The sequence below is a fragment of the Sus scrofa genome, chromosome X (genome assembly GCF_054392235.1).
Source record: "Sus scrofa isolate SSC_HxYL_T2T_F1_AM1 chromosome X, Sscrofa_HxYL_maternal_Yorkshire_Landrace_v2.0, whole genome shotgun sequence".
NCBI lineage: Eukaryota > Metazoa > Chordata > Mammalia > Artiodactyla > Suidae > Sus > Sus scrofa.
The window spans coordinates 35,753,924-35,766,977 of record NC_139401.1 but is presented as its reverse complement, the minus strand read 5'-3'; the positions used below and the strand labels follow the sequence as shown (position 1 = coordinate 35,766,977).

Below are 13,054 nucleotides of genomic sequence, written 5' to 3'. Positions count from 1 at the left end.
CTAATAGCACATAGAAAAGTTGGAGGTAATAAAAATTTCAAAGGAGACCACAATTTGACATGAGAAGTCTCAAACTGACAGCTGGTCAGTCAAACATGCCCTCAACACTTGTCTGGCTTACGCAAGCTTTATTTTTTATTGGAATTTGTAGACAGGACATCTACTCTTTAGTTTGTCACAGGCCCCATCATCCCTATTGCCAGAGACCAGACCCAATTCATAAATCCTCATTACCTGCTTCACCATTTGGCACTTGAGGCTGGGATCTCAGATCTCCTAGGAAGACAAAGTGAACAGATTACCCTATATTTTATCATTTGTAATCACCGTTTCAGATTTAAAATTATTTTATAGTTAACACAAAGCATAGGAAATGAAAGTGAAAAGCTCTAGTAAATGAAAAATGAAAAGCTCTAGTAGGAGTTCCCGTCGTGGCGCAGTGGTTAACAAATCCGATTAGGAACCATGAGGTTGTGGGTTCGATCCCTGCCCTTGCTCAGTGGGTTAATGATCCGGCGTTGCCGTGAGCTGTGGTGTAGGTTGCAAACGTGGCTCGGATCCCGCGTTGTTGTGATTCTGGCATAGGCCGGTGGCTACGGCTCCGATTCGACCCCTAGCCTGGGAACCTCCATATGTCGCGGGAGCGGCCCAAGAAATAGCAAAAAAAAAGACAAAAAAAAAAAAACAAAAACTTACTAAAGAAATTATATTCCATTCCAAAGGCAATAGTTTGCATCTATTAACCAACTACTGCCTTTGGAATATATAAGCAATGAGATCCTGCTGTGTAGCACTGGGAACTATATCTAGTCACTTGTGATGGAACATGATAATGTGAGAAAAAGGAATGTATACATGTATGTGTAGCTGGGTCACCATGCTGTAGAGTAGAAAACTGATAGAACACTGTAAATGAGCTATAATGGAAAAAATAAAAATCATTATAAAATAAACAAAATTAAAAAAAGAAATTATATTCCTACTATTACCTACCAACTTTGAAAAAAGTAAAACAAAAACAGGAATTAATTTCAAATACTTTAAATTAGTTAATGTTTACACCCTATCGCTTGTATTTAATAATGTAAATGTGTGAATATTCTGTTAAATCTGGCTTAGTTCTGACTAATCACAAATACACACAGTTAAAGAGACCAAAAGTAGGTACTCGGCTAAAAAAGGTCCTTGCCTAGATGAAAGATAAATTACTCATAAATGTCACTGTTCTCTGATATATTCTTGCCATCAATATCCCTCCTATCCTTTGGAGCCAGCCTAAATTTCAAATATACTGCAACTTCTGTAACCAAGTTCACTGTGAAAGCAAGAGCTCACCTTCCTCAAAATCCACCTATTGTCTTAATCAGATAACTAACTACTCTTTAACAAAGACTGGTTGGCAAATTTTAGTAAATTTCAATAATGTTCAGTACTAGTATTTGGCACCCAAATTCAGTACATAATGTAAGTTACAATAATGTAGTATATTGGTTATTTATATTGTAAAATATCATTCAACAGTAGGTATTGATGTAGCTGAATTATCTCTTCCAATTTTTTTTTTTTTTTTTTTTTTTTTTTTTTTTGTCTTTTTAGGGCCGCACCTGTGGCATATGGAAGTTCCCAGGCTAGGGGTCAAATTGGAGCTGTAGCCACTGGCCTACACCACAGCCACAGCACCGTGGGATCCAAGCCGCATCTGTGACCTACCCCACAGCTCATGGCAACGCTGGATACTTAACCCACTGAGTGAGGCCAGGGATCGAACCTGCGTCCTCATGGGTGCTAGTCAGATTTGTTTCCACTGGGCCACGACGGGAACTCCATATCTCTTCCAGTGTATTATGAACATTCTATTAATTGAGACCATCCCTTCTTTGTATTTTAGTATTTCACAGTACCTGAGCCAGTCTACATGTTATTGATTACCTGTTTCATTTGCAGATTTAATTCCCTGAGATTGAGTCAATTTAGGTTGCGTTTCTGGAACCTGAGGAATGCAGACTATCTTGGGGATATCAAAATAGTCCGGAAGGCTTAGTTCTGTTTTATATAAAACGGACTTCGGCTTCTTCAACTTTGAGATCGTAAAGAACATACAAGTCTGCAAATAAACAGAGAGTAAAACTGGAATGTAATTCTCTTACCCTTTATCTTCAAAACACAAAAGATAGGACTATGTATTTAGAATCCACATTCAGGAAAAAAAAAACTCCCTCAAAAAGATTGTATTTGTTCATTTGGTTAGATATGCTGTTGTTTAACCGGTTGAAGACCATACTAACATGTTTCAAAGACTAAAAGGAGTCATCCTTTATTGAGAGATGTTCAATATCCCCTGTTCTAATCCTCTTAGTGCTGAGGAATTCATTGGCTCAGGAAGAAATCATTGCATGAGTGAATATCACTGAGAAACGACTGCCCTCTGTGAGTTGAGACTTGTGTTCCTTAACCTCTTCCCATCAGGTCTAGATATCATTAGCAGTTAGTCCCCTCTCTTGTGCTAATTCTAATTTGGGGGAAAAACTTTATGTATAATTTGCCCCTCCACAAACCTCCAAACATCCCTTCTAAATAGGTTTGATATGTTTAGTCCATTCAACCATTCATTATATAATGTGACTCACAACTTAGCCCCATGCATTTGCTCCTCTAGATACAATCTTGATACGATCCCATTTTGCCCTTCCTAAAATGGGACACTGAAGATAAACTCAATTCCCTAAGTGGGAACCAAGCAACACAGAGCACAAAGGTAGGCAATCATTTATCTTTACTGGATCCTTTACTGCAAAACATGTAGTACCACCTAGTGGTTAGACCAAGCCTTCTCGGAGCCAGATGGTCCGTATTTGTACCCGAACTCTAAGTAAGCTTGGCCAGGTTGTTAACAAAAGGAACAAGCCTCCACTAGCAAAATATAGGCAATAATAACACACACTGCCTATCCCTGGTGTACTTAGAGTATAAACAAATGCTAGGCCCTTAAAGCATATTTTAAGTACTCAATAAATACTGGCTATTATCATCATCACTGTTGTTGTCTTTGTCATCATTATCATCAAGATTGTAATCACGGCATCATTCCTCAGCAAAAATAAGCTTTAGTTCCTCTGGCAATTATCTCATTCAATGGGTTCATTATCCATAAAATCCACGGGGATTTTTTTTTCCTCACCAAGCCATTTTCCACCTACTTTATTTTGGCACTGAACATCATGTAAACACAGAAATGTAAACTAATTCATTTACAATGGTTTTGATTTGGTTTGATTTTTCTTTTTTTTCTTTTTTCTTTTTTTTGTCTTTTTGCTATTTCTTGGGCCGCTCCCGCGGCATATGGAGGTTCCCAGGCTAGGGGTTGAATCGGAGCTGTAGCCACCGGCCTACACCAGAGCCACAGCAACACGGGATGCAAGCCGCGTCTGAAACCAACACCACAGCTCACGGCAACGCCGGATCGTCAACCCACTGAGCAAGGTCAGGGACCGAACCCGCAACCTCATGGTTCCTAGTCAGATTCGTTAACCACTGCGCCACAACTGGAACTCCTGGTTTGATTTTTCTAGTCATTATGAACAAATTATCTATTCATATCAGCAACTAGTTCTTCATCCATATATGTATCATCCGCCTTTTCTATCTGCAAATCATTCAAAATAATATGGACTGACACAGACTCTCTTTCTTGATCAAACTCTACTCAGGCTCCTCCAAGCCCTCTTCTCAACCAGGCCTCAACTTTAGCCTATAAAATATGCAGATTCTCAACACAAATGATCTTGTTCACCCCTCTCCCCTGTACACATAAACAAAGAGACTTGAACAATCATTAGCAGTTTCTAACAGCTCAAGGCCCTAGAATGACTTCAGTCTGCCAGAAAGTGACTACCTGGGAAAGTTCCAGGCTGCCAGGAGAATTTATTGTTCGCTCCAGCAAACATCTGGAGACAGGCAGGAAGGCTCCTGAACCTTTCTAGAGCAGCTACTTCTGAAAGCTTGCAATTAAAAATCATTTCTCTCCCCCTTTGAGATGTAAATCTACCACCCAGAACTGTCTCCAGCGGCCTCAGAGCCCTCTCTTTGAACACAAAACTACAAGGAGATTAGGCTCCCAGCCAGGTGGTACTCAGTTTCTGACAGAAGGTAAGTACATCACTACCTACCTCCTATCAGAAAGATTCCAGAAGTCTGTTTCTATTTATAAGTGTCAATTAACAAGTCCAGATCACTCAGACCAACTCCCCCTCCTTCTGGTAAATTTTTACTTCCCTGACACCGCTCAGGCCTCAGCTCATTCTCTCTCTGAACTCTCTCATTTTCTCTTTAAAACTCTCAGTTACTTGTGCACAAATTGAAAATGGGTTCAGCTCATGCTGGATCCTCCCCCTTATCAATAGTTACTGAATAAAATCTATCCTTGCTTGTGTGGCCTTGCTTATCACTGACAGCATCCACAGGTACCTACTTGTGCTCCAGAGTGCACTTAAATTATACCAAACTTTTTTTTTTTTTTTTTTTTTTTTTTTTTTTGCTTTTTAGGGCCACATCTGTGGCATAGGGTTGTTCCCAGGCTAGGGGTCTAATTGAAGCTACAGCTGCTGGCCTATGCCACAGCCACAGCAACGCAGGACCCAAGCGGCATCTGTGACCTACACCACAGCTCACGGCAACCCTGGGTCCTTAACCCACTGAGCGAGGCCAGGGATCGAACTCGCAACCTCATGGTTCCTAGTTGGATTTGTTTCCGCTGCACCACGACAGGACCTCCATAAAAACCTTTTCTTCACTCTTCTGAATCCTCAACAAGGGGATCTTTTAGATTTCCTTCTTTTAAAAAGTCAAATTTCAAAATTTTAATAAATTTCCTCACCATTTATCCCAGAGTACAAAGCATGGCTTTTAAAACTTAAATTTGAGGAAGTTAATAGAAAACAAAAGGACACTCCCCTGCAAGCTCTGAATCTTTCTTCCTTAGTTTATTAATGGCCAGGAGAATGTGAATTCAATACATGAGTGCTAAGTGGTGAAGTGCCAGAAATGAATGTTCCTGACAGAAGATCTTCTCTTTCACAATATATAGATACATCATAAAGCTGTCATCTTGCAAACATCTCGGCAATTCAAATTACACATGGCTATATAATGAAAAATTAGTCAGATATGTCACTTTTCTTTGGTAAAAAGTGATTTTATTTATTCAGTTAGATTTAATTCTAAACAGATTTATTTCAAGAATGATTTTAGATTATATTCAATATATAGTTATTTTATGCTAGAACAGAAAATTCAGACTTCCATTAATTCTATTATATAATTCCTTGGTAGAAAACTAAGAAATGAATATATAATCTGGAGGTTATGCAGGGCAAGGAAAAGAGTAAAGGACTGGAAGGTAAAAAACACCCAGGCCCATTTCTAATCTGACACAAATCAGTGGTGCTACCTTGGGTTACTACCTTACTATTTTAGGGTCTTGGTTTATAGGTTTGTAAGAGTAACACGTTGTACTATATGTCTCTGAGTGTCCAGCCTTATTTGTTTTCCAGCTTTAAAATACAATAATGTCTCTACCCTGATCTGGGCTGTAATCTCTGCCTTGTCAGTGAGAGCAACTTAAGTCTTTTTATGCCTCAGTCATTCCTTTTTTTCATTGTTTCCTTTCTATGGTCAAATCTGGGCCAGGGGGTGAACTGGAGCTGCAGCTGCGACCTATGCCACAGCCACAGCCACAGCCACACTGGATCCCAGCCAAATTTGCAATTTATGTCACAGCTTGTGGCAGCACCAGATCTTTACCCCACTGAGCAAGGTGAGGAATAGAATCCGCATCCTCACAGAGATATCAGGTCCTTAACCGACTAAATCACAATGGGAACTCCAATCATTCTATATTTTGTATTACAAATGTAATCTTGTATTCTCCACATTTCTCCATGGGGTCACTGAAATAATTTGAAGAGTATACATAAAAGCATTTGGGGAAAAGAGGTGTCAAATACTATGCTAGCAAAAAGTACTTTTAAAATCAATCTTGTTTACTGTCCTGCTGCAAAAATTATTAGCATTACTGTATTTCAAGAGTGCAGTGATAAGTGCACTTGAAAAGAAACCTCTATGACTACGTACGTATCAGCAGAATAAGATGTGCTATATGTTCTGATTTGATGTTGCTGATTTTATTAAACTGGCACACTCAATCCTTCTCTAGCTATTTTCCGCTTTTAGAAAGTTTTTGCTGCAACAACAACAACAACAAAAAAATGAATGATATTTACAGAATTCAAAGAAAATAGAAATCTTCAGGTGAGAAAAAAACTTTTAAATTTAGAGACTTTTTAAAACATTTAAATTTCAAGCAAGCCAAGATGTGATCATAAAAAATAATAATAATTATCTCTGCCAACAAATTTGGAAAAATGGAAACATATAGATACTAATCCTGCAAATCAGGGAAGGAAATAAAGATAAGTAAAGAGCAAGATGACCTTGCCTGTGAAAAACTATGATATGAGGCAACCTGGATTGACAGCAGTCTAAACAACAGAAAACTACAGGTTTCAAGTACCACTTGAGTGGTGAGGCACATGTTCACTTCAACAACGGCACGACTTATCAGACACAAGACACTGAGGAATAGACAAAGAACACATGACAAAAGTTTTGAGATTTCTAGAAATACACAACCTGATGTGAGAAATAGGTAAATATAAAAATAAATCATACACAAAACATAATTTGCCAAATGCAGTATGAAACCCAAAGGGTACTAGATGCTAGGGGAAAAGCTAGAAGAAGAGGGAGAAGGAAACTATATCCATTCATAAATAAATGAAAGGGGATCCACGGACAAAATCCATCTCCCTCAAGTATTTTTTCCTTTAAATAAAATGTTTTTTGATAAGAAGTAAGAATGAAGACAATAAATTTAAAGGCAAAGAGAGAAGTTCCCATTGTGGCTCAGAGGGTTAAGAACCCAACTAGGATCCATGAGGCCGCGGGTTCAATCCCTGGCCTTGTTCAGCTGGTACAGGATCCAGTGTTACGGTAAGCTGTGGTGTAGGCTGGCATGGCAGCTATAGCTCTGATTAGACCCCTATGCTGTAGGTGTGGCCCTAAAAAGAGAAAATTAAAATAATTTTTAAAATTTAAAAATAAAATAAAGGCAAAGAGAGAGTGTGCTAGAATAGGCTTCAAGGTTGAAAAAGCCATCTATTGAACATTTTTACTGTAACAGTGCACTGAAAGTTGAACGTAGATCTTCCAAAAAGCACTGCTCTGTAGCAGAAGTAAGCATTTTGGTATAAGCTGAAGAGTGCCACTGGCTTCTTAGATACACAGCGTGGACCAGTCAGTCCAGAGAGCATCAGACCCTTGGGCCTTGATATTTTTGACCTAATCAGAACCTAAAAATCCAAGTCATCTATAAAATATCATCATTAATTGTCAGAAATCGGTGCTTAGACTACACTGATTCCAGCATTCTGACAAATACGAAATCATCTCTGCAAGACTGTTGGAGACCACTGAACTGCTGAACTCTGCAAAAGGCAAACTTAGCACACGTGCAAAAGCACAAGTGAAGGAATGCTGACGCAGAGTTCTAAGGTACAGGGTCTCCTTCGAAGACAAGGGAGTTATGCATTAACCATGAGCAGCTGCACTATGCCCTAGAGGTATGCACCTGTAACTAGTTGCTAGTAGTTGTTCACTAAGAAATGGCTTTGTCATTGCCTGTACCTGATTTTGCTCATTAACCTACGTCACCTTTCCTAATAAAAGTTTTTGTGTGTTTTATTTATTTTTCCTAGGGCTGCACCCAGGGCATATGGAGGTTCCCAGGCCAGGGGTCTAATCGGAGCTGTAGCCACCAGCCTACACCAGAGCCACAGCAACGTGGGATCTGAGCCGTGTCTGCAACCTCCACCACAGCTCACGGCAACGCCGGATCCTTAACCCACTGAGCAAGGCCAGGAATCGAACCTGCAACCTCATGGTTCCTAGTCGGGTTCGTTAACCACTGAGTCACAACAGGAACTCCCACCACTTTCTAACTATAAGGGTCTTGTGTGTTTTGTTATACCACGCTGTTCCTCTTTCAGGATCTCCTGCTGCCCTGCAGCACTGGACATGGCACAAGGCCAAGGGTTTTGTTCGAACATATGTAAATTAAAACTAACAGTAAACAAGCAGGATTTTTTAAATTACTATTTATTTCCTCAGTGAACAAAGATTTAGTGACTACGTCGAGCAGAGTACACAATTTTCTAGGCACTGGTGATATGAGAGTTAACTAAACAAATACCTTCTCAACCAATTCCCTTGATGGAGGTAAAGAATAAACACATAAATATACTACTCTCAGATGGGAAATGCTAACTTATAGAGAAAACCAAAAGAAATTTAGAGTTTGGAGAGTAGCTGGTAAAAGTACGGCATTTTTTAAAACATTTAAGTTTGGAAAGCAGAACCTCATGGGTAGCACTGCAGCAGACCTGCAGTACCTGAGGGACACAGCCTCTCACATCCAGGGAAAAGCCACAGGGAGCAGGCCTTCCTCGGATGCTTGAAGAACAGCAAGGAGGCCCATGCACGGGGAGGGACCGAAGTGAATGGGCTCCAGTAGAGACGCTGAAGGCGGGGAAGGGGATGGGCCTGCCCGCAAAGGTCGTGAGGACCATCGTAAGGATCTTGGTTTTCACTCTGACATGAGCTGGACAGGCCAGAGGAGCAAGGTGCTCAAGGTCACATTTTAGAAGAATCGCTCTGGTGGCTCTGTGGAGACTTAACTGCACCTTATTTCAATGACAAGATGAGTTCAAGCTGCAATAATAGAGTCTACAGTAATATTAATAATAACAATGACAACATCTACATCTAGAGAGTACTTTTCATACACCAGGTACTAGGCTAAGCATTTTACATAATTCTCTCACTTGGGTTTCATTAACGGCCATTATCTCCTTATTACAAATGTAAAAACCAAAGTGTGAGGAGTTGTAAGTTACCAGCTCACACTCACACAGCTGGACAGTGTTAAGAGTCTGGATTCTCAGCCAGGTAATCTGACCCCGGAAACGATCCTCTCTGGATGCACAACAGGACATCCTGGGCAACTTCCAGAACATGTCCTCACCCACCCCCTTCCAGAGACTGGTACTGAATTGTCCTGGAGTGGGGCCTGGGCCCTGGTATTAGTTCCTCAAGGCATTCAAATGTGCAGCCAGAACTGAGAACTACCGTGAAATAACAACTATACTGTAATGCCTGAAAGTACCTAGTAGAACATTTTGTTTCAGATTTATTATTTAATGAGGTAAAAAAGAAGTTCCCCTTGTGGTGCAGTGGAAAGGAATCTGATGAGTGACCATGAGGTTGTGGGTTCTATCCCTGGCCTCGCTCAGTGGGTTGAGGATCTGGTGTTGCTGTGAGCTGTGGTGTAGGTCGCAGACTTTGCTTGGATCCCGCATGGCTGTGGCTGTGGCTGTGTCGTAGGCTGGCAGCTGTAACTCCAATTGGACCCCTAGCCTGGGAACTTCCATATGCCACGAGTGTGGCCCTAAAAAGGCAAAGAAAAAAAAGAAAAAAAAAAGAAAAAAAAAAAAAGCCACAGTGCTGTCATTGTGGGAAAAATCAACTTTCATCATGTTTTTATATAAACACATTGCTATGATTAAGTAGTAACAGCACTGTATATGTTTAAAGAGAGATTAGTTTCAGTGCATCAACTGTCCTCATTCCCACCTCGACTTTAGTCAGCCCCAGGAGGGCGATGGCCACGCGGATACTACTGCTCTCCAGAGTGCCTGTGATCAACCTCCTCTCATACTCGATCTTCGACATCTGTTGCTGTGCTGCAAAAACCAAGGCCCTTTCCTTGGCTTCATTAGTCAGTGGCAATTTAAGGTCCACATCCAGGGATTGATGGAGCTTACATTTCAAATACAGAACTGGATCTTCGTTATTAAGCACTAGGGGAAGCAAAAACATTCGTGACTGCAATGATCATGTATACCCTTGACATTGTGATCCTATAGGATGGGCATGGAAGGTCTGAAATCAAACACTGAAGTCACGGCCTTTATTAACCAGAGTAAAATTAAACAGGTAACACATTTCTAGTAGCCCTAGTTCAGTAATCAAAGAGTAAGCCTTCAGGAATTACAGATATTTCACTGGTATTCTCTACAAAGAGTGCCAGTCAAATGGTTCTTTCACAGAAACATCATCAACATGATAGAGGATTCCATGTCTACTGTGCTCCTCTCAGTGAGGTGAAGATAGGAGGAGCAGAAATAAATGTAAAGAAAGACCATCTGTTAAGGACTGGCAACAACTGCCATATTCTTTCACTACCAACCTTACATTGTAAACTACAATGTTGGGTGGAAGTACCGGTTATATTATAATATATAGAATTTGAGAACGTAGTTATTTCAAAAATTACCTGGAAAATGTAAAATTTTGCCGACTAAATACTTTAAAGGCCAAATTTCAATATTTATCTGAAGTTGAAAATATAAAGTTTGTTTTTTTTTTTTTGTCTTTTTAGGGCTTCACCCATGGCATATGGAAGTTCCCAGGCTAAGGGTTGAATCAGAGCTGCAGCTGCCAGCCTACACCACAGGCACAGCAATGGGGGATCCGAGCCACATCTGTATACCACAGCTCATGGCAATGCCGGATCCTTAACCCAGTGAGCAAGGCCAGGGATAACATCCACGTCCTAATGGATACCCATCGGGTTCATTACCACTGAGCCACAATGGAACTCAGAAAATACAAAGAATTAAAACAGAATCACCACAGATATTTCCTTAAATATTAAAATGGTGCTTTAGTGCATGGATGCCAACATTATAAAGTTAAAAGGGAGCCTTTGAAAATGTAATTATATATTGGAAAAATCTGCTGTGAGGACACTTTGGTGACTATATGAGGAATGGTCCCATCCTTCAACATTAAAAGTGAAAAGAAATGCATGTATACTCCACCTCGCTTTGCAGAAGTGTCATAGTCAAGCAGAGTTGAAGAATCCATTGTAAAGAATCTGGAAGGCAAAGGGATTGCTCCTCTTCCTTCCAAAACATATATTAATTCTCCAATCTAAAACACAACCACACAATAATATTAAACTCTTATAGCTCAGAAAAAAAAAATAGGATAAGTCTTTCACCCAAGAGAGAAGTCTATGTACTATAAAAACATCCAAGTATTGCCCATTACTGAATATGCCCTAAATGGGTGGAGAGAAGTAAGGCTTAAATACATCTCTACCATGCTATGAGGGAAACTTTGCATGTGACCAAGAACAGAAATGGATTTTGAAGGTCCCAGGATGGCACTGAAAGCAGTTAATTTTTATAGCTACAAATATGCTTGGAAGACTGCTAGCCTCAATGAAAGAAAGAAGAAATCAAGCAAAAATGAGAAAAAATTTTCCTTTGTTCTGTAATTTATTGTTGGAGGAGAGTGACATCGTTTTTGCAGGGTGTCTAAGTCCCCAAGAGTCTATATGTTAAAGTGAGGGTTTCCAGAGTTCCCCCGGGGTTCAGCAAAAATGAATCTGACTAGTATACATGAGGACGCAGGTTCAATCCCTGGCCTTGATCAGTGGGTTAAGGATCCAGTGTTGCTGTGAGCTGTGGTGTAGGTCGCAGACATGGCTTGGGTCTGGCGTTGCCATGGCTGTGGCACAGGCCAGTAGCCACAGCTCCAATTTGACCCCTAACCTGGGAACCACCATATGCTGGGGATGCAGCCCTAAAAAGACAAAAAATAAAATAAAAGTAAAATAAAATAAAGTGAGGGTTTTCAAAATGTGCAAGGTTTGAGGATCTTTGAGAAAAAAGCAATTTGGGAGTTCCTTGGTGGATCAGCAGATTAAGGATCCGGCATTGTCACTGCAGTGGCTGAGGTTACTACTGTAGTGTAGAGTGGGTTCAATCCCTGGCTCTGGGACTTCTGCATGCCAGGGGCACAAACGAACAAACAAAAAACCCGAATAAAAGTAATAAGAGTAATTTGGCAAGAAATACAAAAGACTAAAGAGCATGAAAATAAAAGTCGTAACAATATAAGGACAGCAACATGATATAGGGAAAGATCAATAGAGGTGGACAAGCCTTGTTTAATTCTGGCACTGGAAAGTTTCTGGCCTCAGACAAGTTCACTGAATCTCGGACCTCAAGCTTCTTACTCTATAAAATGGATGAACGACACTTTTAAGAACCTAGAGATTAAATGAAAAAGGAGAGGGAGAAAGTCTCAAGACATGCGTCATATCATCACAATGGATAAACATCTTGATTCCTAAGAACAGGAGAACAGGCCACCCAAAAATATGACTGTAGGATTTCAGGACGTGGCACTCCAAAATATGCTGCTTTGGTATATTGATTCTTTTGAGCTATAGGTACCTGAAAAACAGCAAACACAGGGAGAGGCTTTCTCTGAGCTGTTCTTAATCTGTCTAAAGACAGATGCTTCAAAAGAAGCTCAATTATCATAAATCCCCTCCCTGAGAGTTTCATCAACCAGAGAAGACTGACCTTTGTTGTAAGAGACTAGAAGTTGACACCACATGCAAACGCTGTAACAAACTAGCATATCTCTTATTTACTCTTCTAAGAGCCCATTCTTCTTTCTAAAAATCATTTACTCTCCTCTAAGTGGTCCCAACACCGCCACGCCCATGCCCGTTCCCTATAAAGATGATTTTTAAGCTGGAATTCCAATCCACCTCAAGGAGTTACTCCTTTTACCTTGCTTATCTTCCATGTATACATGAGATATATATGTTAATACACTTCTGTTTTGCTCTTAATCTGTCTCTTATTACAAGGGTCTTAGTCAAGAAGATCAAGACATGTTTGCAACCTACCCCACAGCTCACGGCAACGCCAGATCCTTAACCCAAGGAAAAATTTTTCCTCTCATACATTTCAAACAAAGAAACTTGAAATGATAAAAAAGAAAAACATACAATCATGAGATAATCAGGGAAACCTAAAGAATGCCCTAGAATCTTGATGTTATTAAGGAAAAAAATTAC

At 40.1% G+C, this 13,054-nt stretch overlaps 1 protein-coding gene across 1 annotated transcript in view; it reads right to left on the bottom strand.

Moving 5' to 3' along the window:
• The window catches only part of CFAP47 (cilia and flagella associated protein 47), a 560,199-nt gene that overhangs the window by 181,756 nt on the left and 365,389 nt on the right, over positions 1-13,054 (bottom strand). The window contains exons 51-54 of the mRNA XM_021080094.2: positions 10,995-11,106; positions 9,745-9,971; positions 1,930-2,104; positions 235-276 (exon numbers count right to left, since the gene is read on the bottom strand). Coding sequence (XP_020935753.2) covers positions 235-276; positions 1,930-2,104; positions 9,745-9,971; positions 10,995-11,106 — 556 coding nt within the window. The remainder of the gene's footprint in view (positions 1-234; positions 277-1,929; positions 2,105-9,744; positions 9,972-10,994; positions 11,107-13,054) is intronic.